The sequence below is a fragment of the Ascaphus truei genome, chromosome 20 (assembly GCF_040206685.1).
Source record: "Ascaphus truei isolate aAscTru1 chromosome 20, aAscTru1.hap1, whole genome shotgun sequence".
Lineage (NCBI taxonomy): Eukaryota > Metazoa > Chordata > Amphibia > Anura > Ascaphidae > Ascaphus > Ascaphus truei.
In genome coordinates, this window is record NC_134502.1 from 3,574,938 (window position 1) to 3,599,063 (window position 24,126).

A 24,126-nucleotide genomic window follows, 5' to 3' on the forward strand; every position below is an offset into this window, starting at 1 on the left:
ATAAATACAGTAACAGGCAAATGCTTTTTTTGGCAATAGCTAGTTTTCTATTGATTGTTGTTTTTTCTTTTTCTGTTTATTGTTTGGCTTAAATTGTTTGTAATTTGGATGGCTTGTTTTTTTTTCATTTTACGGTTGTTTAGTGTTTTGAATTAATTATTTATTTTGTTGGCTACTGGTTTAAATTCATTAATTGTTTTGTTGTCTAGTGTTTAAAATGAATGAATGGTTTTGTTGTTTCATGCTTTAATTTCTTGAATTGATTGGTTGGCTAGTTCTTTTATTTATTTAACTGGGGTGTTTAGGTGCTTGTGTATATCTTTTATTATTGTGTATTTTTTGCCTTCATGCTTTTTTATTAGGGTTACCATTGACTGCTATAGTTGCCTATCATGCCCTCATGATATGGGTATGGGTATATTGGTACTATACCAATCAATGGGTAGAGGGGGTGTATCGTTGTCCCAGGGTGGGTGCTTAGGCCTCCTGGGTGGGCAGTGGAGGAGTGTGGGTTAACCCCTTAATTACTATAGCGGTTATTAACCGCTATGGTGATTAAAGGGTTAGGGGCCATTCTTGTATTCTTTCTAGCAACGGAGGACATGGACCTGCAGCATGCTGATGAGTTCGCCCTTCATGATGGTAGGGGTAAGTTGAACGTTTTATTTACTTTATTTATGCTATCTGGCTAATATTTGATTTTATAATGGGAAAATTGCTGAATGTATTGGAGGGTGGGAGTGCGGGGCGGGCGTATTTATTACAATGTGTTTTTAAAAAAATGACCACAGGATTGGTACTGCAGACAAGCGGGGACCCGCGAGGACCCCCTTAGGACCCCTGGACACCCACGGAGACCACCTGAGGACCCCTGGACACCTACAGGGACCACCCACGGGGACCACCCACGGGGACCACCCGAGGACCACAAGACACCCGTGGGGACCACCCAGGGAACCCTCTGGGGCCCCCGGACACCCACCCCGGTCGTGGGGACCACCAGGGACCCACGCTGGCCTCTGGCCTCTGGCATCAATCATGTGCAGAAAAAAATAAACAAAAATTGGCGGGGGGGGGGGGTTGGGGGTGGTTTCACAGGGGGTGGGTACAGGATTGTATTGGTGGTTATCACATATTGTAATGTTTGTTGGGGGCAGAAGGGGTGAGTGAAGGGCCAAGTACCCGCTTCACTCACCCCCTTTGCCCTCAGTAAAGAGTCCAAATGCGAAGAGTGTGCAGCGCATAGCAATGAGTGAGGAAGCAGGTCTGGCAAACGAAATCCTTTATTGAGAAGCCATAAAATAGAGGGTTGCAACCCTTCTACGCGTTTCGTGCTAGTGCACTTTATCAAGAAGTGCCATACACGGTATACCAAACATTTAAATACAGCTGACTGCCGTTTTTGACGCCAAAGCAATGACGTCACAAATCCACAGTAACCAATACGAATCGCTCCTCTAGCGCATGTGCCGCACGACTACGTTCAGGAGGAGTCCCTACCACATATCAAGTCAATTCACAGTCCCAGAGAGTCACGCCCCACCCAGACGCTCACCCGGACGCTATGACAAAGGCTTGCCTGCGATAAGATGAACTCCTCCATCTCGCCGGTACGCGCATGCGCAGATGAGCAATATTGACGAAAAAATCTTACTAATACAGATGTGAGCATGTTGTAAAACATAATAATAGCTCCATTTAATGACACTATTTACACGCACACCCACATGATGCCATGGCAAATCGTGGAGGCAGTGATCATAGAGTCAGATATTGGTAGCCATAAGATGATAATTCGTTATGCAAAAATGCATCAATACAGAGAAACACATAAATGGCAAAACGCATGTAACGGGTCCCCCCCCCCCCCCCAATCGCAGATTATACTGTGGGTGCGGGGAAACATACAGTGTTACCAGGTGTGGTGCTTTACCTGTTGGCCTGCAGGAGGGCTGAGCTTCCGCTAAGGGAAACCTGGGGCAATTATAGGATACTATGAGTAACCACGTACTCGGTGCAGCGCCTCCACCTGCGATGGCTCCCACCAGAGGGGGAGTGGTTCCTCACAGGACAATACACAATAACCACGTACAACTGATTGGATAATAACTAATACCTTTACTAACGTGCATAGAAGACATGTAATATCAACATATAACAACAGGTGTCCCTCTCTAAAGGCAACCTGACTACGGCGTCTCGCAGGACGCTAACGCTAACTTGCACCACGGCGGGCGCCCACACTTTATGCGTCACGGCGGACGCTAATACCTTATGCGTCACGGCGGACGCTAACACTTCCACAGAGTGATCCCACCCAGTGTCCAGTAAACCCAATCCAATGTCTCGCACTCCCAAGTCATATACAAGTGTGTGTGTGTGTGTGACTGCGCAGCCACTATGTCTGGTGATAGGCCTTGTTGGTGCACGTGAGGTTATGGGTTACCTGCCGAGCACTCCAGTGCTCGGACCTGCAGTGGACTTCACAAAGGATCCAGGCGAACTCCTGCACGATATCCGGATCCACCACAGGATGATCCAGCAGGGGCGATCCCCACCCTGATAATAGTCCAGCTCTCTCTCTCAGCAAGACAGGCAAAGTTCTTTCTCCCTACTATCTAATAGCTAGTGGGGCAGGGTCCCTAACCTAGGGCCTTTCCCTACAACACTCCACTAGGGTGACTCCGGGCTATCTGGGGCCTAGGGGAATGCTGGCCTAATGCAGGGAGTCACTGACTCCTGCACCCTACCTCCTTCCCCTAGCTGCTCCTGTCACCAACTGCCTAACGTGGTCCAAACCCATGAAATGTATCAATCTCCCTGCAGGGAGATGCTGCAGCCCTGTTGGCTCCCTGGGGTCATGTGGCTCTGCCCCTGTGCACCCTGGGGGTGGGCTGCCTGCACTGTGCATGCGTGACCTTTCTGTATTCCTCCCGGCGCTCCTGTGCCCTTGCACATGCGCAACACACCTAGCAATGGCGGCGCCCTGCTCAGCGAGCCGCCAGGACCCTCGCGACGCGACCGCGGCCCTAGCAATGGCCCGATCGCGTCCCCGGCAACCGGCCCGCTCGCGTCCCCGGCAACCGGCCCGCTCGCGTCCCCGGCAACTGGCCCGCTCGCGTCCCCGGCAACCGGCCGCATACCAGAGAGACACACTGTGCACGCACTGACAGGGGACATGGCTACATCCTCCCCCTGGTAAAAACCCCAACGTCCTCGCTTGGGACCCAACTCAACCATGTACAGAACTTATATAATAAAAATGCATTTGAAAACATAACTTAGCACATGCATGACTCTACACGATATTGCACAATTCTGTGATCATCACAATCACAGATTGGATCTTGCTCAGAGAGCACTGCTGAGCCTCATAATGGGGTGCCCCCATTTGATCATAGGTTACCCGAGTTGGAGGGTACCTGACTCTTTGGCTCCATCGGAGCTGTTCTTCTGCAACTCCCTCGGGGGAGTAATAAACACAGTCCTGAGGCTCAGCCTCTTCCCTTAAGGGGAGAAATGTCTCTGAACAGTCTGTGTTAGGCACAAAGCTCGGGCTCTGTGGATCCAAAGGCTGGCCTGTTGGTGCCACCTTAGTAGGCGTTGGCCTACGGGGCCCTTTACCCGTAGCTCCTCCGGGAGATGCCCCTTCTGTTGAGCAGTCCCTTTGAGAGGGTACCTCCATAGGATCTTCAGGAGTTTCAGAGTGGGTCTCGTTATCGACAGTCTCTTGACCCAACTCTGATAAGTCGGGCTCACCGTTGAGCGGTGTGGCCAGTATCTCTGTCTCTTCATCTTCCACTTGTGGAATGGGGAGAAGATGATTACGGTGCCATACCTTTACCCGGCCGTCAGTGTCTTTGATGCGATAGACCGGGAGGCCAGGCATCTGGGATTCTATTTCATACACTCCGTCTCTCCATCGGTCGGCCAATTTGTGTTTTCCCGGAACTACCAGATTGCGAAGCAACACAGCATCCCCAGGACGAAGTTCCCGATATTTGACCTTATGATCGTATCGCCTTTTATTGTCCGCGTTCAGCTTAGCTGTAGACTTCTCAGCCTGTTGATAGGCCTGCTGCTAGCTGTCTTTGAGCCTTTGCACGTATTTGAAATGGGTAGCGTTGTGTATCCCATCTGTCGAGACGCGAAGGCGCACATCCACTGGCAGTCTCGCCTCTCGCCCAAACATGAGGAAGTATGGGGAGAATCCAGTTGACTCGTGTCTGGTACAGTTGTACGCATGCACCAAGGCCTCCACATATTGACTCCATTCAGTTTTCTGAGCACTCTGCAGAGTTCAGAGCATGTCCAGTAAGGTTCGATTAAATCGTTCTGGCAGGGCATCTCCTTCGGGGTGATATGGAGTCGTTCGTGATTTGGCAATGCTCAGCATTTTGAGCAGTTCTCGAATCAGCGTGCTCTCGAAGTCCCGACCTTGGTCGGAGTGAAGGCGGTTGGGAAGACCGTAGTGCATGAAGTACTTCTCCCATAATATTTTTGCCACTGTGATGGCTTTCTGATCTTTCGTGGGGAAGGCCTGGGCATACCTGGTGTAATGGTCCGTGACGACCAGCACGTTGCATATTCCCCGGCTATCAGGCTCAATGCACAGAAAGTCCATACACACAAGGTCCATGGAGCCAGAACTTTTTAGATGGCCCATGGGGGCTGCTCGTGTAGGCAGGGTCTTGCGCTGTATACACCTAGTACAGCGGCGACAGTGACGTTCAACGGCCTCTCGCATCTTGGGCCAGAAAAAGCGATCTCGGACCAACCCAAAAGTCTTGTCTATACCAAGATGTCCATGATCATCATGTAGGGACTTCAACACCAGGTATTGTAAGTTCTGAGGGAGGACTAGTTGTCGCCTATCCGGGTGGTTGTGGTATTGCACCACCCGATAGAGTAAGCAATTGTCTATTTCGAATTTGTCCTATTCCCGCATGAGCAAGGCCAACAAGCCATTGGGCACGCGTTTCAGAAGGGCTGGGTTCTTCTTTTCAACGGCTCGCCTGATGATACTAACTACAGGGTCTCGTATTTGGTAGTCTACCAGATCCTTCCACCGTAACACCTTGTCATGAATGATGTTCATCCCTTTGGGGTCGCAGTAGGCGGCTGGGACAGCCTGCGACCGGCATCCCAATGAATCGGCCACTCTTAATTCTGAAAAGGCCACTTGGTCGTTGACGATGGCGGCCATGCTACACATAGCTTGCACTCCGGGTCCTGGGAGTTCCTCCCATTCCCCATCATCTGGAATAGCACTCAACCCGGGTCGCCTGGATAGAGCGTCAGCCCCTATATTTAAAGGTCCCGACTTATACTTCATGGAGAACCTGTAGTTGCTTAGGGCGGCCAGCCAGCGGTGTCCGGCGGCGTCCAATTTGGCCGAGGTATTGACGTAGGTGAGGGGATTGTTATCCGTCCTTACCTCGAAGGCGACGCCATACAGGTAGTCGTGGAGCTTCTCGGTGATAGCCCACTTGAGAGCCAGGAACTCCAACTTGTGGACGGGGTATCTCTGTTCACTGGGGGTCAAACTGCAACTGATGTAGGCGACAGGCCGAAGGCCCTCAGGGTGCTTCTGGTGCAGGACGGCACCTAGTCCATTGAGACTGGCATCCACATGCAGAACGTATGGCTGTTCAGGATCAGCATACGCAAGCACCGGCGCTTCGGTCAGACACTTCTTCAATTTCAGGAAGGCCTGCTCACACTCAGACGTCCATTTATCCCCAAACGGTTGGTGTGCCGAAACAGTCTTCCTCCCGGTCTCGGAGGGGTATATCTTCAACAGATTGTTCAGGGGTTTAGCTCTACTAGAGTACCCTTCCACGAAGCGACGGTAGTACCCACAGAATCCCAGGAAGGATCGCAGCGACATGACATTCTCGGGACGAGGCCAGTTCACTACTGCTGCAAGAAGATAAAACGAATGGCGCACAGCCAGGGAGCCAGGTGGTTACAAAAAAGTTACCCTTATTCAGTGCACGGTTGAAGACATATTCACCCCTTGGAGGACAAAAACAAGCACCTCCTACGCGTTTCGGACCGGTAGGTCCTTTATCAAGGAGTCTGGGATATGCAGGGATGAGGTACCTAATATACATGTGTTGCTATTAGGATAATTGGACAAATCTGCGCGACGTCGCGCGAAATGCCCATTGCGCATGCGCATGACGTCACATGGGGCGCCGGTACACCAGCCATGGGGATTATGGGTACGGACCGCCCCCCTGTTCCAGTCTGCGCATGCCCACATGAGGCATATACACAGGAGTTCCAGTCCTAGTCTCTGCTCACAATTCCGCCCATAGTGACGTCACTGCGGGTCTCGGATAGGCTAAGGCGCACCGCTACACCACCAATGAATATGATGAGTAGATGATGCGACCACCAATCGAAAACACCCCAGCAGGCATACACAAGTGAGCGCAATGATCCGCAAAGTGCTTAGTAAAGCTAAACTGCAAGATATAACATACACTGGGAGCGAATTAATAATAAGAGCGAATTCATAAACACTCCCAGTAATATCATAGTACCTCCTCGCTCCAAATCCCACAAAAACAAAGACATTCAGTATATAAAAAACGGCCTTCATATTAGGTCCACATCAATATCAGACATCATAATCAAAACATAACATACAATGTCTACCTTAAAAAACATATACAGAAAATTAAAAACAAAGTTAAACGATCTTAAGACCTTCTTATTGTAAGTCTTTTAGAATTACCTCCAAGGTCTAAAGTGTCTAAAGTGTTATCATTTAAATAATCAAAAAATGCTTGTAATGTGTCCGTGCTCCCGTGCCAAATAATAATCAGATCATCTATGAATCGTTTATAAAAAATAATACTGTGTCTATAAGTGTTAGTGCTACTATAAATAAAGTTATTTTCCCACCACCCCATAAAAAGGTTGGCATAGGAGGGGGCGAAACTCGTCCCCATTGCCGTCCCCCGAAGTTGAAGATAAAATTGGTGCTCTAAAAGAAAATAATTGTGCGTGAGAAGAAAAAGTATAGATTCCATAATAAATGTAGTTATAAGTAAGGAGCTACCTGGACATTCTATAAAATGACGGACAGCCGTCATGCCCAGATCGTGTTGTATGATCGAATACAGGGAGACCACATCCATAGTTACCCACAAAAAATCTTGATCTCATGTAATGTCCTGTATTTTAGTTAGTAAGTCCCCTGAATCCAGAATGAAGGACGGCAAAGCCCTAACAAAGGGCTGTAGATAAGAATTGACATATTGGGACAAACCATCTCCCAAAGATCCAATACTAGAGACTATTGGCCGACCAGGAGGGTCAACCAAAGTCTTATGGATCTTTGGGAGATGGTGATATATGGGAATTACTGGATGGAGGTTGACTATGAAGCCCGTTTCATCCTTATTCAGGTGACTTTGACACCTGTAGGGATTCATTTATTAATTATTAATTCATTATGTGACATGTATTATTGTCACCATTTGAAACTATACAAGTAAACTACAATAATCAATGTATAAAATGGATTTCTCAAATGGTTGGACCCTTTATCTTTATTTTGAATTATAAGAATATGAATTTATGACATATATTCAAGCAATACATCTTATATGATATCTTCATTCATTGTTTATTATCTGTAACGGTTTAAAATGGGAATATATAAATATATGCTCTCATTGTATCATCTATGTTGCAAGAAATTTATTATTGTTAAATATTTTCTCAAGGGCAAATCCACAGAATACATCTCAGGAACTGATGCTTTAAATATTTATCATGACCTCTATTTCATCAAGGCGGTGCACATTTGTTTTTATACGGGTATAAGAATATATTTTTTAATTTGCTTTTTTGCTTTTTTAGACAATAAATTGTTTAAATGTGTGTATTTGTATACATCTTGTTACTGACTGCCTAATATGAGTTCCTCGTCTGTTCTTTTGCATTAATGTGTTTTTTTGCATTTATGTGTGTTTTGCCATTTATGTGTTTCTCTGTATTGATGCATTTTTGCATAACGAATTATCATCTTATGGCTACCAATATCTGACTCTATGATCACTGCCTCCACGATTTGCCATGGCATCATGTGGGTGTGCGTGTAAATAGTTTCATTAAATGGAGCTATTATTATGTTTTACAACATGCTCACATCTGTATTAGTAAGAACGGGGTGATTGGATTTTTTCGTCAATATTGCTCGTCTGCGCATGCGCGTACCGGCGAGATGGAGGAGTTCATCTTATCGCAGGCAGGCCTTTGTCATAGCGTCCGGGTGAGCGTCTGGGTGGGGTGTGACTCTCTGGGACTGTGAATTGACTTGATATGTGGTAGGGACTCCTCCTGAACGTAGTCGTGCGGCGCATGCGCTAGAGGAGCGATTCGTATTGGTTACTGTGGATTTGTGACGTCATTGCTTTGGCGTCAAAAACGGCAGTCAGCTGTATTTAAATGTTTGGTATACCGTGTATGGCACTTCTTGATAAAGTGCACTAGCACGAAACGCGTAGAAGGGTTGCAACCCTCTATTTTATGGCTTCTCAATAAAGGATTTCATTTGCCAGACCTGCTTCCTCACTCATTGCTGTGCGCTGCACACTCTTCGCATTTGGACTCTTTACCTGGATACAGCGGCACGCCTTGGAAGGGAGCCACTGGGGGATAGAAGTATCGTGAGTACATTACCTGGGGCCAACCCAATGAGGTAAGGGGAGGGTGTCTCTGGGCAACCCACCCCAACCTTCAGGGTCATCCTAGAGCCCCGTTATAGGCTTAGTACTGTGATAATCTGAATAGTCACTACTCAGTTTGTGCTCCCTTCCAATTAACTAAACGGACCAAAGCATTTTTGTGCACCATTCTTTCACCAAACTTTGCCCTCAGTAAACCTGCTATTGTGCCTTAACCTCTTCATTGCCTTAGCGGCTATCCGCTAAGGTAATGAAGCTGCTTTAATGTCATTTTTATTAATAGTGTGCAGGAGCAAAGGGTCTCTTGAGCTGAAGCGCTTTGATTTATGCCTTAGCGACCCCCCTGCTTCCCGAATTACAGGCCCTGGTATGGGGCATCGGGTGCCGGTATCGCCGACATTTTGAAATCATCCGCGTCACGTGACCGGGGGATTTAAATAACGAAGGACATACCTGCACCCCATATATGGGCCTGTGACTCGTGAAGCAGGGGTTCCCCGAGGCTGAAATCAATGCGGTTCATCTCAGGAGACCCCCCTGCTCCCGCCCACTATTAATAACAATTACATTAAAGCCATTACATTACCATAGCAAATACAGATGCTGCCACCAGCATCCGATCACTTGCCTGGGTAAAAAGATCACTTGCCTGGGTAAAAAGATCACTTGCCTGGGTAAAAACTAAGGCATCTCACTGTAAATGCCTCAACATTTCTGTGAGATTACTAATGGCCCATTGGATTAACACAGTGGGGGGTCCCTGCAGTCCCATCCATCCGCTGTGTTAATCCGATGGGCCATTAGTCTGGCTGCAGAAATCTCGCAGAAATGTTGCAGTTTATTGGGAGATTGCCCCATATTTTCCGCTACGGTAACGAATTTTTTTATTTGGTTTTAATACTGTATTTTAGCAGGGGGTCTCCGGAGCAGAACATCGTTGATTTGAGGTCCGGGGACCCCCGGCTTTCAAGACACATGCTCCGTTATGGGGTGCCGGTATCGCCTATGCATTTAAATGTCCCGAGGTCACGTGACCGTGGGAATAAAATGCATAGGAGATACTTGAACCTCATAACGGGGCCTGTATCTCGGGAAGCAGGGGGTCCCCCGGACCTCAAATCTACGAGGTTCTGCTCCGGAGACCCCCTGCTACAATACTGTTGTATTAAATTATAGATTCAAAATTTTTGATCTCTGGCGAGATTTGCGCCGAGAAAGGCAGCTCTCTCTCTCTATAGCAGAAAGGAATCACTGGGCGAGCCCTTTTCAGAGGGCGATCATCACGTCGCCGGCTACTCACCAGTTTTGCAAATGTTGCTATCACTGGTATTCGGGGCTTTCTGCACCATGATAGCAACGCTGCCAAAACTGGCGACTTAAACAGCCCAGCGATTTTTTTCCCCCAGCACTTAGTGCATAGGCCCCAGTAAGTCTCCCAACGGTTCCTCCAACTTCACCGATAGCACCGTTACCTCAAAGTTGTCAACAGTTTATCAGGTAGAAGATTTGACCAATTATAGGTGCACATTAATATTTTGTAGTCTGGCACATTCATTTAAATAGGGATCCCAATTTGTTTATATGCCTCAAAAGGGTAACACAATTTTCAAAATGGGTTATGTAGTAATAAAAGAATGCATTATTATAAAAGCCTAAGATAATATGATACAGCATGTGAAGAGTGATATTCTTACCTGTCGGTTTCGTGGTTGGAGGTGGAGTAGTGGAGCGTGTGAGCTGGCTCTCAATTCCGGAAACGGCTGTCGTGAAAGGAATAGAGGGGATTGCAGAGCTGGTGTGGACGGTGCTAAACCAGGTGGTACCATTGGAAGTTGTCACCCCAGCCGTACTGCTGATGGTTGAAGATTTAATGTCATCATAAACACATGGGGTGCAGGGAGTTAGGGTCCAGTGAGTGGTGGAGAGTGTCCCCCAGCTCTCAGTAATGGTTGTTAAAGACGTGGTAATAGAGGTAGTGCCAGTGGTCAATGTCCCAGAGGAAGTGGGCAACTGAGAAGTTGAGGATGTAATGGGCATTGTTGTTGTTGTTAAAGGTCTAGTTCGTTCAGTTGTCTCAGTTGTGGTTGGTGTCGTTATTACAGTTGTAGATGGTGTCATTGTTTTGGTTGCAGTTGTTATAGTTGTCACAGTTGTAGTTGGTGTATTTGCCTCAGTTGTGACTGGTGTCATTGTCTTAATTGTGGTTAGTGTTATGGTCCCAGTTGTGGTGGGTGTTGTCTCAGTTGTGGTTGGTGTTGTTGTTTCTAGTGTATTTACAGTTGTAGATGGTGTATTTGTCTTAGTTATAGTTGGTGTAGTTGCCTCAGTCATTGTTACAGTTGTAACTGGTATAGTTGTCGCAATTGTGGTTGGTGTTTTTCTCTCAGTTGTGGTTAATGTAGTTGTCTCAGTTGTTCTTGGTGTTTTTGTCTCAGCTGTGGATGGTGTTGTTGTTTCAGGTGTAGTTGGTGTTGTTGTTAGAGTTGTGATTGGGGTTGTTATAATTGACATAGTTGTCTCAGTTGTGGTTAATGTAGTTGTTACAGTGGTGGTTGGTGTTGTTGTCTCAGTTGTATTTGGTGGGATTGTTACAGTTGGAGATGGTTTTGTTGTCTCTGTTGTGGTTGGCTTAGTAAATTCAGTTGTGGTAGGAGTCATTGTCTCAGATGTAGTTTGTGTACTCGTTTCAGTTGTAGATGAGGATGTTGTCTTTGTTGTGGTTATACTTATAGTTGGTGTAGTTGCCGCAGATGTTGTTACAGTTGTAGTTGGTATAGTTGTCTTTGTTGTGGCTGGTATGGTTGTCTTTGTTGTGGTTGGTGTTGTTGTCTCTGTTGTGGTTGGTGTTGTTGTCTCTGTTGTGGTTGGTGTCATTGTTTCAGTTGTAGTTGGGGATATTATCTTAGTTGTGGTTACAGTTGTAACTTGTGTACTTGTCTCAGTTGTGGTTGGTGTACTTATCTCAGGTGTAGTTAATGTAGTTGTCTCAGTTGAGTTTGATGTCGTTCTTGCAATTGTTGTTGGTGTTATTGTCTCAGATGTTGTTGGTGTAGTTTTCTCAGTTGTAGCTGGTGTTTTTGTCTGAGTTGTGGATGGTATAGTTTTCTCAGATGTAGCTGGTGTAGTTGTCTCAGGTGTAGTTACAGTTGTAGTTTGTATAATTGTTGCAGTTGTGATGGGTGTTGTTGTCACAATTGTGGTTAGTGTTGTTGTCTCAGCTGTGGCTGGTGTAGTTTTCTCAGTTGTAGCTAGTGTTGTTGTCTGAGTTGTACTTGGTGTTTTTGTCTGAGTTATGGATGGTGTAGTTGTCTCAGGTGTAGTTGGTGTAGTTGTCTCAGTTGTGGTAGGTGGAGTTGTCTCATTTGTAGTTGGTGTTGGTAAAACAGTTGTAGTTGGTGTCATTGTCTCAGTTGTGGTAGGTGGAGTTGTTACAGTTGTGGATGGTGTAGTTGTCTCAGGTGTAGTTGGTGTATTTGTTACAGTTGTGGTTGGTACTGTTGTCTCATTTGTAGTTGGTGTTGGTATTACAGTTGTAGTTGGTGTTGTTGTCTCAGTTGTTGTTACAGATGTAGTTGGTATAGTTGTCACTGGTATAGTTGTCGCTGTTCTAGTTGATGTATTTGTGTCAGTTGTGGCTGGTGTCATTGTCTTAGTTGGGATTAATGTCGTTGCCTCAGTTGTGGTTGGTGATATTGTCTTACTTGTGGTTACCGTTGTAACTGGTGTACTTGTCTCAGGTGTAGTTGATGTAGTTGTCTCAGTTGTAGTTGGTGGCATTGTTACAGTTGTAGATGGTGTCTTTGTCACTGTTGTGGTTGGTGTAGTTGTCACAGTTGTGGTTAGTGTTGTTGTCTCAGATATATTTGGTGGGATTGTTACAGTTGTAGATGGTGTTGTTGTCTCAGTTGTGGTTATCTTAGTTATTTCAGTTGTGCTAGGTGTTGTTATCTCAGTTGTTGGTGGTGTAGTTGTTAGAGTTGTAGTTGCTGTTGTTGTCTCAGTTGTTGTTGGTGTAGTTGTTACAGTTGTTGTTGGTGTATGTGTCTCAGTTGTGGTTGGTTTAATTATCTCAATTGTGGTTGATGTAATTATCTCAGTTGTAGTTTGTGTCATTGTGTAAGTTGTTCTCTGTGAACTTGTCTCACTTGTGGTTGGTATAGTTCTCTCAGTTGTGGTAGGAGTCATTGTCTCTGATGTAGTTTGTGTACTCATTTCAGTTGTAGTTGGTGTAGTTTCCTCAGTTGTTGTTATAGTTGTAGTTGGTATAGTTGTCTTTGTTGTGGTTAGTGTTGTTGTCTCAGTTGTTGTGGGTGTTGCTGTCTCAGTTGTTGTTGATGTACTTGTCTTAGTTGTGGTTGGTGTAGTTGTTACAGTTGTTGTCAGTGTACTTGTCTCAGCTGTAGTTGGTGTCGATAATACAGTTGTAGATGGTGTAGTTGCCTCAGTTGCAGTTACAGTTGTAGTTGGTTTAGTTGTCACTAATGTAGTTGATGTATTTGTGTCAGTTGTGCCTTGTGTTGTTTTCTTACTGCTGGTTAATGTTGTTGTGTCAGTTGTGGTTGGTACTGTTGTCTCAGTTATAGTTGGTGGAATTGTTACAGTTGAAGATGGTGTTGTTGTCTCAGGTGTGGTAAGTGTTATTCCAGTTGTGGTTAGAGTCATTATCTCAGTTGTGGTTGGTGTAGTTTTTTCAGTTGTAGTTGGTGTAATTGTCTCAGATGTAGGTTGTGTACCTGTTTCAGTTGTAGTTGGTGATGTTCTCTTAGTTGTACTTACACTTGTAGTTGGCATAGTTTCCTCAGTTATTGTTATAGTTGTAGTTGGTATAGTTGTCTTTGTTGTGGTTTGTGTTGTTGTCTCAGTTGTGGTGGGTGTTATTGTCTCAATTGTGGTTAGTGTTGCTGTCTCAGTTGTTGTTGATGTACTTGTCTCCATTGTGGTTGGTGTAGTTGTTACAGTTGCGGTCAGCGTTGAGTTCTCAGTTGTAGTTGGTGTCGATATTACTGTTGTATATGGTGTAGTTGTCTCAGTTACAGTTACAGTTGTATTTGGTTTAGTAGTCGCTATTGTAGTTGATGTATTTGTGTTAGTTGTGGCTGGTGTCATTGTCTTAGTTGTGGTTAATGTTGTTTCAGTTGTGGGTGGTGTCTTTGTTTCAGTTGTAGTTTGCGTCGTTGTTTCAGTTGTAGTTGGGGATATTATCTTAGTTGTGGTTACAGTTGTAACTTGTGTACTTGTCTCAGTTGTGGTTGGTGTAGTTATCTCAGGTGTAGTTAATGTAGTTGTCTCAGTTGAGTTTGATGTCGTTCTTGCAATTGTTGTTGGTGTTATTGTCTCAGATGTTGTTGGTGTAGTTTTCTCAGTTGTAGCTGGTGTAGTTGTCTGAGTTGTTTTTGGTGTTTTTGTCTGAGTTGTGGATGGTGTAGTTGTCTCAGGTGTAGTTACAGCTATAGTTGGTATAATTGTTGCAGTTTTGGTGGGTGTTGTTGTCTCAATTGTGGTTAGTGTTGTTGTCTCAGCTTTGGCTGGTGTAGTTTTCTCAGTTGTGGATGGTGTAGTTTTCTCAGTTGTAGCTAGTGTGGTTGTCTGAGTTGTTCTTGGTGTTTTTGTCTGAGTTATGGATGGTGTAGTTGTCTCAGGTGTAGTTGGTGTCGTTGTCTCAGTTGTGGTAGGTGTAGTTATTACAGTTGTGGATGGTGTAGTTGTTACAATTGTGGTTAGTGTATTTGTTACAGTTGTGGTTGGTGCTGTTGTCTCATTTGTAGTTGGTGTTGGTATTACAGTTGTAGTTGGTGTTGTTGTCTTAGTTGTTGTTATAGATGTAGGTGGTATAGTTGTCACTGGTATAGTTGTCGCTGTTGTAGTTGATGTATTTGTGTCAGTTGTGGCTGGTGTCATTGTCTTAGTTGGGATTAATGTCATTGTCTCAGTTGTGGTTGGTGATATTGTCTTAGTTGTTGCTACAGTTGTAACTGGTGTAGTTGTCTCAGGTGTAGTTGATGTAGTTGTCTCAGTTGTAGTTGGTGGCATTGTTACAGTTGTAGATGGTGTCTTTGTCACTGTAGTGGTTGGTGTAGTTGTCACAGTTGTGGTTAGTGTTGTTGTCTCAGATGTATTTGGTGGGATTGTTACAGTTGTAGATGGTGTTGTTGTCTCAGTTGTGGTTGTCTTAGTTATTTCAGTTGTGCTAGGTGTTGTTATCTCAGTTGTTGGTGGTGTAGTTGTTAGAGTTGTAGTTGCTGTTGTTGTCTCAGTTGTTGTTGGTGTAGTTGTTACAGTTGTGCTTGGTGTATGTGTCTCAGTTGTGGTTGGTTTAATTATCTCAGTTGTGGTTGGTGTAGTTTTTTCAGTTGTAGTTGGTGTAATTGTCTCAGATGTAGTTTGTGTACCCGTTTCAGTTGTAGTTGGTGATGTCCTCTTAGTTGTACTTACACTTGTGGTTGGCATAGTTTCCTTAGTTGTTGTTATAGTTGTAGTTGGTATAGTTGTCTTTGTTGTGGTTTGTGTTGTTGTCTCAGTTGTGGTGGGTGGTATTGTCTCAATTGTGGTTAGTGTTGCTATCTCAGTTGTTGTTGATGTACTTGTCTCCATTGTGGTTGGTGTATTTGTTACAGTTGTGGTCAGCGTTGAGGTCTCAGTTGTAGTTGGTGTCGATATTACTGTTGTAGATGGTGTAGTTGTCTCAGTTGCAGTTACAGTTGTAGTTGGTTTAGTTGTTGCTATTGTAGTTGATGTATTTGTGTCAGTTGTGGCTGGTGTCATTGTCTTAGTTGTGGTTAATGTTGTTTCAGTTGTGGGTGGTGTCTTTGTTTCAGTTGTAGTTTGCGTCGTTGTTTCAGTTGTAGTTGGGGATATTATCTTAGTTGTGGTTACAGTTGTAACTTGTGTACTTGTCTCAGTTGTGGTTGGTGTAGTTATCTCAGGTATAGTTAATGTAGTTGTCTCAGTTGAGTTTGATGTCGTTCTTGCAATTGTTGTTGGTGTTATTGTCTCAGATGTTGTTGGTGTAGTTGTCTCAGTTGTAGCTGGTGTAGTTGTCTGATTTGTTTTTGGTGTTTTTGTCTGAGTTGTGGATGGTGTAGTTGTCTCAGGTTTAGTTACAGCTATAGTTGGTATAATTGTTGCAGTTGTGGTGGGTGTTGTTGTCTCAATTGTGGTTAGTGTTGTTTTCTCAGCTTTGGCTGGTATAGTTTTCTCAGTTGTGGATGGTGTAGTTTTCTCAGTTGTAGCTAGTGTTGTTGTCTGATTTGTTTTTGGTGTTTTTGTCTGAGTTGTGGATGGTGTAGTTGTCTCAGGTGTAGTTACAGCTATAGTTGGTATAATTGTTGCAGTTGTGGTGGGTGTTGTTGTCTCAATTGTGGTTAGTGTTGTTTTCTCAGCTTTGGCTGGTATAGTTTTCTCAGTTGTGGATGGTGTAGTTTTCTCTGTTGTAGCTAGTGTTGTTGTCTGAGTTGTTCTTGGTGTTTTTGTCTGAGTTATGGATGATGTAGTTGTCTCAGGTGTAGTTGGTGTCGTTGTCTCAGTTGTGGTAGGTGTAGTTATTACAGTTGTGGATGGTGTAGTTGTTACAATTGTGGTTAGTGTATTTGTTACAGTTGTGGTTGGTGCTGATGTCTCATTTGTAGTTGGTGTTGGTATTACAGTTGTAGTTGGTGTTGTTGTCTTAGTTGTTGTTATAGATGTAGGTGGTATAGTTGTCACTGGTATAGTTGTCGCTGTTGTAGTTGATGTATTTGTGTCAGTTGTGGCTGGTGTCATTGTCTTAGTTGGGATTAATGTCATTGTCTCAGTTGTGGTTGGTGATATTGTCTTAGTTGTTGCTACAGTTGTAACTGGTGTAGTTGTCTCAGGTGTAGTTGATGTAGTTGTCTCAGTTGTAGTTGGTGGCATTGTTACAGTTGTAGATGGTGTCTTTGTCACTGTAGTGGTTGGTGTAGTTGTCACAGTTGTGGTTAGTGTTGTTGTCTCAGATGTATTTGGTGGGATTGTTACAGTTGTAGATGGTGTTGTTGTCTCAGTTGTGGTTGTCTTAGTTATTTCAGTTGTGCTAGGTGTTGTTATCTCAGTTGTTGGTGGTGTAGTTGTTAGAGTTGTAGTTGCTGTTGTTGTCTCAGTTGTTGTTGGTGTAGTTGTTACAGTTGTTGTTGGTGTATGTGCCTCAGTTGTGGTTGGTTTAATTATCTCAGTTGTGGTTGATGTAATTATCTCAGTTGTAGTTGGTGTCATTGTGTAAGTTGTTCTCTGTGAACTTGTCTCAGTTGTGGTTGGTGCTGTTACTACAGTTGAAGATGGTGTCGTTGTCTCAGATGTGGTGGGTGTTATTCCAGTTGTGGTTAGAGTCATTATCTCAGTTGTGGTTGGTGTATCTGTTTCAGTTGTAGTTGGTGATGGTCTCTTAGTTGTACTTACACTTGTAGTTGGCATAGTTTCCCTAGTTGTTGTTATAGTTGTAGTTGGAATAGTTGTCTTTGTTGTGGTTAGTGTTGTTGTCTCAGTTGTGGTGGGTGTTATTGTCTCAATTGTGGTTAATGTTGCTCTCTCAGTTGTTGTTGATGTACTTGTCTCCATTGTGGTTGGTGTAGTTGTTACAGTTGTGGTCAGCGTAGAGGTCTTAGTTATAGTTGGTGTCGATATTACTGTTGTAGATGGTGTAGTTGTCTCAGTTGCAGTTACAGTTGCAGTTGGTTTAGTTGTTGCTATTGTAGTTGATGTATTTGTGTCAGTTGTGGCTGGTGTCGTTGTCTTAGTTGTGGTTAAGGTTGTTTCAGTTGTGGGTGGTGTCTTTGTTTCAGTTGTAGTTTGCATCATTGTTTCAGTTGTAGTTGGTGATATTGTATTAGTTGTGGTTGCAGTTGTAACTGGTGTACTTGTCTCAGTTGTGGTTGGTGTAGTTATCTCAGGTGTAGTTAATGTAGTTGTCTCAGTTGAGTTAGGTGTAGTTCTTGCAGTTGTTGTTGGTGTTATTGTCTCAGATGGTATAGTTGGTGTAGTTTTCTCAGCTGTAGCTGGTGTTATAGTCCCACGTGTAGCTGGTGTAGTTGTCTCAGGTGTAGTTACAGTTGTAGTTGGTAAAGTTGTCTCAGCTTTTGTTACAATTGTAGTTGGTATAGTTGTCTCAGTTTTGGTTAATGTGGTTGTTACAGTGGTGGTTGGTGTTGTTGTCTCAGTTGTATTTGGTGGGATTGTTACAGTTGGAGATAGTTTTGTTGTCTCTGTTGTGGTTGGCTTAGTTAATTCAGTTGTGGTAGGAGTCATTGTCTCAGATGTAGTTTGTGTGCTCGTTTCAGTTGTAGATGAGGATGTTGTCTTAGTTGTGGTTGTACTTATAGTTGGTGTAGTTGCCGCAGATGTTGTTACAGTTGTAGTTGGTATAGTTGTCTTTGTTGTGGCTGGTATGGTTGTCTTTGTTGTGGTTGGTGTTGTTGTCTCAGTTGTGGTTGGTGTCAGTTTTTCAGTTGCAGTTGGGGATATTATCTTAGTTGTGGTTACAGTTGTAACTTGTGTACTTGTCTCAGTTGTGGTTGGTGTAGTTATCTCAGGTGTAGTTAATGTAGTTGTCTCAGTTGAGTTTGATGTCGTTTTTGCAATTGTTGTTGGTGTTATTGTCTCAGATGTTGTTGGTGTAGTTTTCTCAGTTGTAGCTGGTGTAGTTGTCTGAGTTGTTTTTGGTGTTTTTGTCTGAGTTGTGGATGGTGTAGTTGTCTCAGGTGTAGTTGGTGTAGTTGTCTCAGGTGTAGTTACAGTTGTAGTTGGTATAGTTGTTGCAGTTGTGGTGGGTGTAGTTTTCTCAGTTGTGGATGGTGTAGTTTTCTCAGTTGTATCTAGTGTCGTTTTCTGAGTTGTTCTTGGTGTTTTTGTCTGAGTTATGGATGGTGTAGTTGTCTCAGGTGTAGTTGGTGTAGTTGTCTCATTTGTGGTAGGTGTAGTTGTTACAGTTGTGGTTGGTGTAGTTGTTACCGTTATGGTTGGTGTATTTGTTACAGTTGTGGTTAGTGCTGTTGTCTCATTTGTAGTTGGTGTTGGTATTACAGTTTTAGTTGGTGTTGTTGTCTCAGTTGTTGTTACAGTTGTAATTGGAATAGTTGTCGCTGTTGTAGTTGATGTATTTGTGTCAGTTGTGGCTGGTGTCATTATCTTTGTTGTGGTTACCGTTGTAAGTGGTGTACTTGTCTCAGGTGTAGTTGATGTAGTTGTCTCAGTTGTAGTTGGTGGCATTGTTACAGTTGTAGATGGTGTCTTTGTCACTGTTGTGGTTGGTGTAGTTGTCACAGTTGTGGTTAGTGTTGTTGTCTCAGATGTATTTGGTGGGATTGTTACAGTTGTAGATGGTGTTGTTGTCTCAGTTGTGGTTGTCTTAGTTATTTCAGTTGTGCTAGGTGTTGTTATCTCAGTTGTTGGTGGTGTAGTTGTTAGAGTTGTAGTTGCTATTGTTGTCTCAGTTGTTGTTGGTGTATTTGTTACAGTTGTGATAGGTGTACTTGTTACAGCTGTGGTAGGTGTAGTTGTTACAGTTGTGCTTGGTGTAGTTGTTACAGTTATGGTTGGTGTATTTGTTACAGTTGTGGTTGGTGCTGTTGTCTCATGTGTAGTTGGTGTTGGTATTACAGTTGTAGTTGGTGTGGTTGTCTCAGTTGTTGTTACAGTTGTGGATGGTGTAGTTGTTACAGTTGTGGTTGGTGTATTTGTTACAGTTGTGATAGGTGTACTTGTTACAGTTGTGGATGGTGTAGTTGTTACAATTGTGGTTGGTGTATTTGTTACAGCTGTGGTTGGTGCTGTTGTCTCATGTGTAGTTGGTGTTGGTATTACAGTTGTAGTTGTTGTTGTTGTCTCAGTTGTTGTAACAATTGCAGTTGGTGTTGGTATTACAGTTGTAGTTGGTGTTGTTTTCTCAGTTGTTGTTACAGTTGTAATTGGAATAGTTGTCTCAGGTGTAGTTGATGTAGTTGTCTCAGTTGTAGTTGGTGGCATTGTTACAGTTGTAGATGGTGTCTTTGTCACTGTTGTGGTTGGTGTAGTTGTCACAGTTGTGGTTAGTGTTGTTGTCTCAGATGTATTTGGTAGGATTGTTACAGTTGTAGATGGTGTTGTTGTCTCAGTTGTGGTTGTCTTAGTTATTTCAGTTGTGCTAGGTGTTGTTATCTCAGTTGTTGGTGGTGTAGTGGTTATAGTTTTAGTTGCTGTTGTTGTCTCAGTTGTTGTTGGTGTAGTTGTTACAGTTGTTGTTGGTGTATGTGTCTCTGTTGTGGTTGGTTTAATTATCTCAATTGTGGTTGATGTAATTATCTCAGTTGTAGTTGGTGTCATTGTGTAAGTTGTTCTCTGTGAACTTGTCTCAGTTGTGGTTGGTGTAGTTCTCCCAGTTGTAGTTGGTGTTATTGTCTCTGATGTAGTTTGTGTACTCGTTTCAGTTATAGTTGGTGATGCTGTCTTAGTCGTGGTTATACTTGTAGTTGGTGTAGTTTCCTCAGTTGTTGTTATAGTTGTAGTTGGTATAGTTGTCTTTGTTGTGGTTAGTGTAGTTGTCTCAGTTGTGGTTGGTGTAGTTTTCTCAGTTGTAGCTGGTGTAGTTGTCTGAGTTGTTTTTGGTGTTTTTGTCTGAGTTGTGGATGGTGTAGTTGTCTCAGGTGTAATTTTCTCAGTTGTAGCTGGTGTAGTTGTCTCAGGTGTAGTTACAGTTGTAGTTGGTATAGTTGTTGCAGTTGTGGTGGGTGTAGTTTTCTCAGTTGTGGATGGTGTAGTTTTCTCAGTTGTAGCTAGTGTCGTTTTCTGAGTTGTTCTTGGTGTTTTTGTCTGAGTTATGGATGGTGTAGTTGTATCAGGTGTAGTTGGTGTAGTTGTCTCAGTTGTGGTAGGTGTAGTTGTTACAGTTGTGGTTGGTGTATTTGTTACAGTTGTGGTTGGTGCTGTTGTCTCATGTGTAGTTGGTGTTGGTGTTACAGTTGTAGTTGGTGTTGTTGTCTCAGTTGTTGTTACAGTTGTGAATGGTGTAGTTGTTACAGTTGTTGTTGGTGTATTTGTTACAGCTGTGGTAGGTGTAGTTGTTACAGTTGTGCTTGGTGTAGTTGTTACAGTTATGGTTGGTGTATTTGTTACAGTTGTGGTTGGTGCTGTTGTCTCATGTGTAGTTGGTTTTGGTATTACAGTTGTAGTTGGTGTGGTTGTCTCAGTTGTTGTTACAGTTGTGGATGGTGTAGTTGTTACAGTTGTGGTTGGTGTATTTGTTACAGTTGTGATAGGTGTACTTGTTACAGTTGTGGATGGTGTAGTTGTTACAATTGTGGTTGGTGTATTTGTTACAGCTGTGGTTGGTGCTGTTGTCTCATGTGTAGTTGGTGTTGGTATTACAGTTGTAGTTGTTGTTGTTGTCTCAGTTGTTGTAACAATTGCAGTTGGTGTTGGTATTACAGTTGTAGTTGGTGTTGTTTTCTCAGTTGTTGTTACAGTTGTAATTGGAATAGTTGTCTCAGGTGTAGTTGATGTAGTTGTCTCAGTTGTAGTTGGTGGCATTGTTACAGTTGTAGATGGTGTCTTTGTCACTGTTGTGGTTGGTGTAGTTGTCACAGTTGTGGTTAGTGTTGTTGTCTCAGATGTATTTGGTGGGATTGTTACAGTTGTAGATGGTGTTGTTGTCTCAGTTGTGGTTGTCTTAGTTATTTCAGTTGTGCTAGGTGTTGTTATCTCAGTTGTTGGTGGTGTAGTGGTTATAGTTTTAGTTGCTGTTGTTGTCTCAGTTGTTGTTGGTGTAGTTGTTACAGTTGTTGTTGGTGTATGTGTCTCTGTTGTGGTTGGTTTAATTATCTCAATTGTGGTTGATGTAATTATCTCAGTTGTAGTTGGTGTCATTGTGTAAGTTGTTCTCTGTGAACTTGTCTCAGTTGTGGTTGGTGTAGTTCTCCCAGTTGTAGTTGGTGTTATTGTCTCTGATGTAGTTTGTGTACTCGTTTCAGTTATAGTTGGTGATGCTGTCTTAGTCGTGGTTATACTTGTAGTTGGTGTAGTTTCCTCAGTTGTTGTTATAGTTGTAGTTGGTATAGTTGTCTTTGTTGTGGTTAGTGTAGTTGTCTCAGTTGTGGTTGGTGTAGTTTTCTCAGTTGTAGCTGGTGTAGTTGTCTGAGTTGTTTTTGGTGTTTTTGTCTGAGTTGTGGATGGTGTAGTTGTCTCAGGTGTAATTTTCTCAGTTGTAGCTGGTGTAGTTGTCTCAGGTGTAGTTACAGTTGTAGTTGGTATAGTTGTTGCAGTTGTGGTGGGTGTAGTTTTCTCAGTTGTGGATGGTGTAGTTTTCTCAGTTGTAGCTAGTGTCGTTTTCTGAGTTGTTCTTGGTGTTTTTGTCTGAGTTATGGATGGTGTAGTTGTATCAGGTGTAGTTGGTGTAGTTGTCTCAGTTGTGGTAGGTGTAGTTGTTACAGTTGTGGTTGGTGTATTTGTTACAGTTGTGGTTGGTGCTGTTGTCTCATGTGTAGTTGGTGTTGGTGTTACAGTTGTAGTTGGTGTTGTTGTCTCAGTTGTTGTTACAGTTGTGAATGGTGTAGTTGTTACAGTTGTTGTTGGTGTATTTGTTACAGCTGTGGTAGGTGTAGTTGTTACAGTTGTGCTTGGTGTAGTTGTTACAGTTATGGTTGGTGTATTTGTTACAGTTGTGGTTGGTGCTGTTGTCTCATGTGTAGTTGGTGTTGGTATTACAGTTGTAGTTGGTGTGGTTGTCTCAGTTGTTGTTACAGTTGTGGATGGTGTAGTTGTTACAGTTGTGGTTGGTGTATTTGTTACAGTTGTGATAGGTGTAGTTGTTACAGTTGTGGATGGTGTAGTTGTTACAGTTATGGTTGGTGTATTTGTTACAGTTGTGGTTGGTGCTGTTGTCTCATGTGTAGTTGGTGTTGGTATTACAGTTGTAGTTGGTGTTGTTGTCTCAGTTGTTGTTACAGTTGTGGATGGTGTAGTTGTTACAGTTGTGGTTGGTGTATTTGTTACAGTTGTGATAGGTGTAGTTGTTACAGTTGTGGTTGGTGTATTTGTTACAGTTGTGGTTGGTGCTGTTGTCTCATGTGTAGTTGGTGTTGGTATTACAGTTGTAGTTGTTGTTGTTGTCTCAGTTGTTGTAACAGTTGTAGTTGGTGTTGGTATTACAGTTGTAGTTGGTGGTGTTGTCTCAGTTGTTGTAACAGTTGTAGTTGGTATAGTTGTCACTGGTATAGTTTTTTCTGTTGTGGTTAATGTTGTTGTCTCAGTTGTGGTTGTTGATATTGTGTTAGTTGTGGTCACCGTTGTAACTGGTGTATTTGTCTCAGTTGTGGTTGGTATAGTGGTTTCAGGTGTAGTTGGTATATTTGTCGCTGTTGTTGTATTTTTCCCACTTGTGGTTGATTTTGATATCTCAGTTATGGTTGGTGTCCTTGTTACAATTGTACTTGGTGTTATTGTCTCAGTTGTAGTTGGTATTGTTGTTACAGCTTTAGTTGGTGTAGTTAACTTTGTTGCAGTTGCTGTCATACTATCCTCAGTTCTAGTTTGTGGGGTTGTTAAAGTTGTAGTTTGTGTAGTGCTTACAGTTGTTTTTGCTGCAGTTGCCTCAGTTGTGCTTTGTATCATTGTTACAGTTGTTGTTGGTGTTGTTGACTCAGTTGTACTTGGTATCGTTGCAGTTTGTGGAGTTGTTTCAGTTGTCGTTTTTGTAATTGTCTGAGATGTGGCTGGAGTAGTTATCACAGTAGTGGCTGGCATCAGTGTTTCAGTTGTGGTCGCAGTCGTTACTACAGTTGTGGGTCTCATTGTCATGGTTTCTGATGTGGTTACCCATGGTGTGGTGGACATTGTGGTTTTCCATGTTGTTGTTGTTGTACTGCCACTGCTTCTAGGTGTAGTCACTGTCACAGACACTGTGTACATGGTGGTACAGGGTGGGCAAGTTTCTAGCTCATGGTGTCGGAATTTAGGAAAGATTACATCTTCTAGAGTCTCATCTCTACTCCTCATAATCATGTTGTTCATCTCTACTAGAGTATTATCTCTGTCTAGAAGATAGTTTGGCTGCACTTCTTCTAGAGCCAGGATCCGCTGGCTTTCACTCCTTCTTATCCATGTGTAATCTAGAGGACAACGCAAATGGAATTTATGGTTCTCCTATGGACTGATGAATAGGAGGAAGTAAAATGGTTTACATGGAGCAATAGGTGGAATGATAGGGAGCAGTTATGTGAAGCTAGATAAGGAGGAGTTATATAAACTAGTTATATGGAGGTATTGGAGGAGATATAGGGAGAAGTTACTGTATATGGAGGAGTAAGAGGAGTTGTACAGAATGGTTAGGGACAGTGTATAGGGAACAGTTATAGGAAGCAATTGGAGGAGTTACAGAGGTAAGTTTTGGGGAGTGGTTATATGGAGTAATAGTTTTATGAAACAATAGGAGGAGTTATGGTAA

At 43.3% G+C, this 24,126-nt stretch overlaps 1 protein-coding gene across 3 annotated transcripts in view; it reads right to left on the reverse strand.

The window, feature by feature from the left end:
* Positions 1–24,126, reverse strand: part of LOC142471198 (mucin-3A-like) — an 86,159-nt gene that overhangs the window by 52,731 nt on the left and 9,302 nt on the right. Inside the window, exon 3 of one of the 3 annotated variants that reach the window (XM_075577984.1) lies at positions 10,400–23,791. The exons of the other annotated variants lie outside the window; for them this stretch is intronic. Within the exon in view, the coding sequence (XP_075434099.1) occupies positions 10,400–23,791 (13,392 nt within the window). The remainder of the gene's footprint in view (positions 1–10,399; positions 23,792–24,126) is intronic. 3 annotated transcript variants of the gene reach the window in all.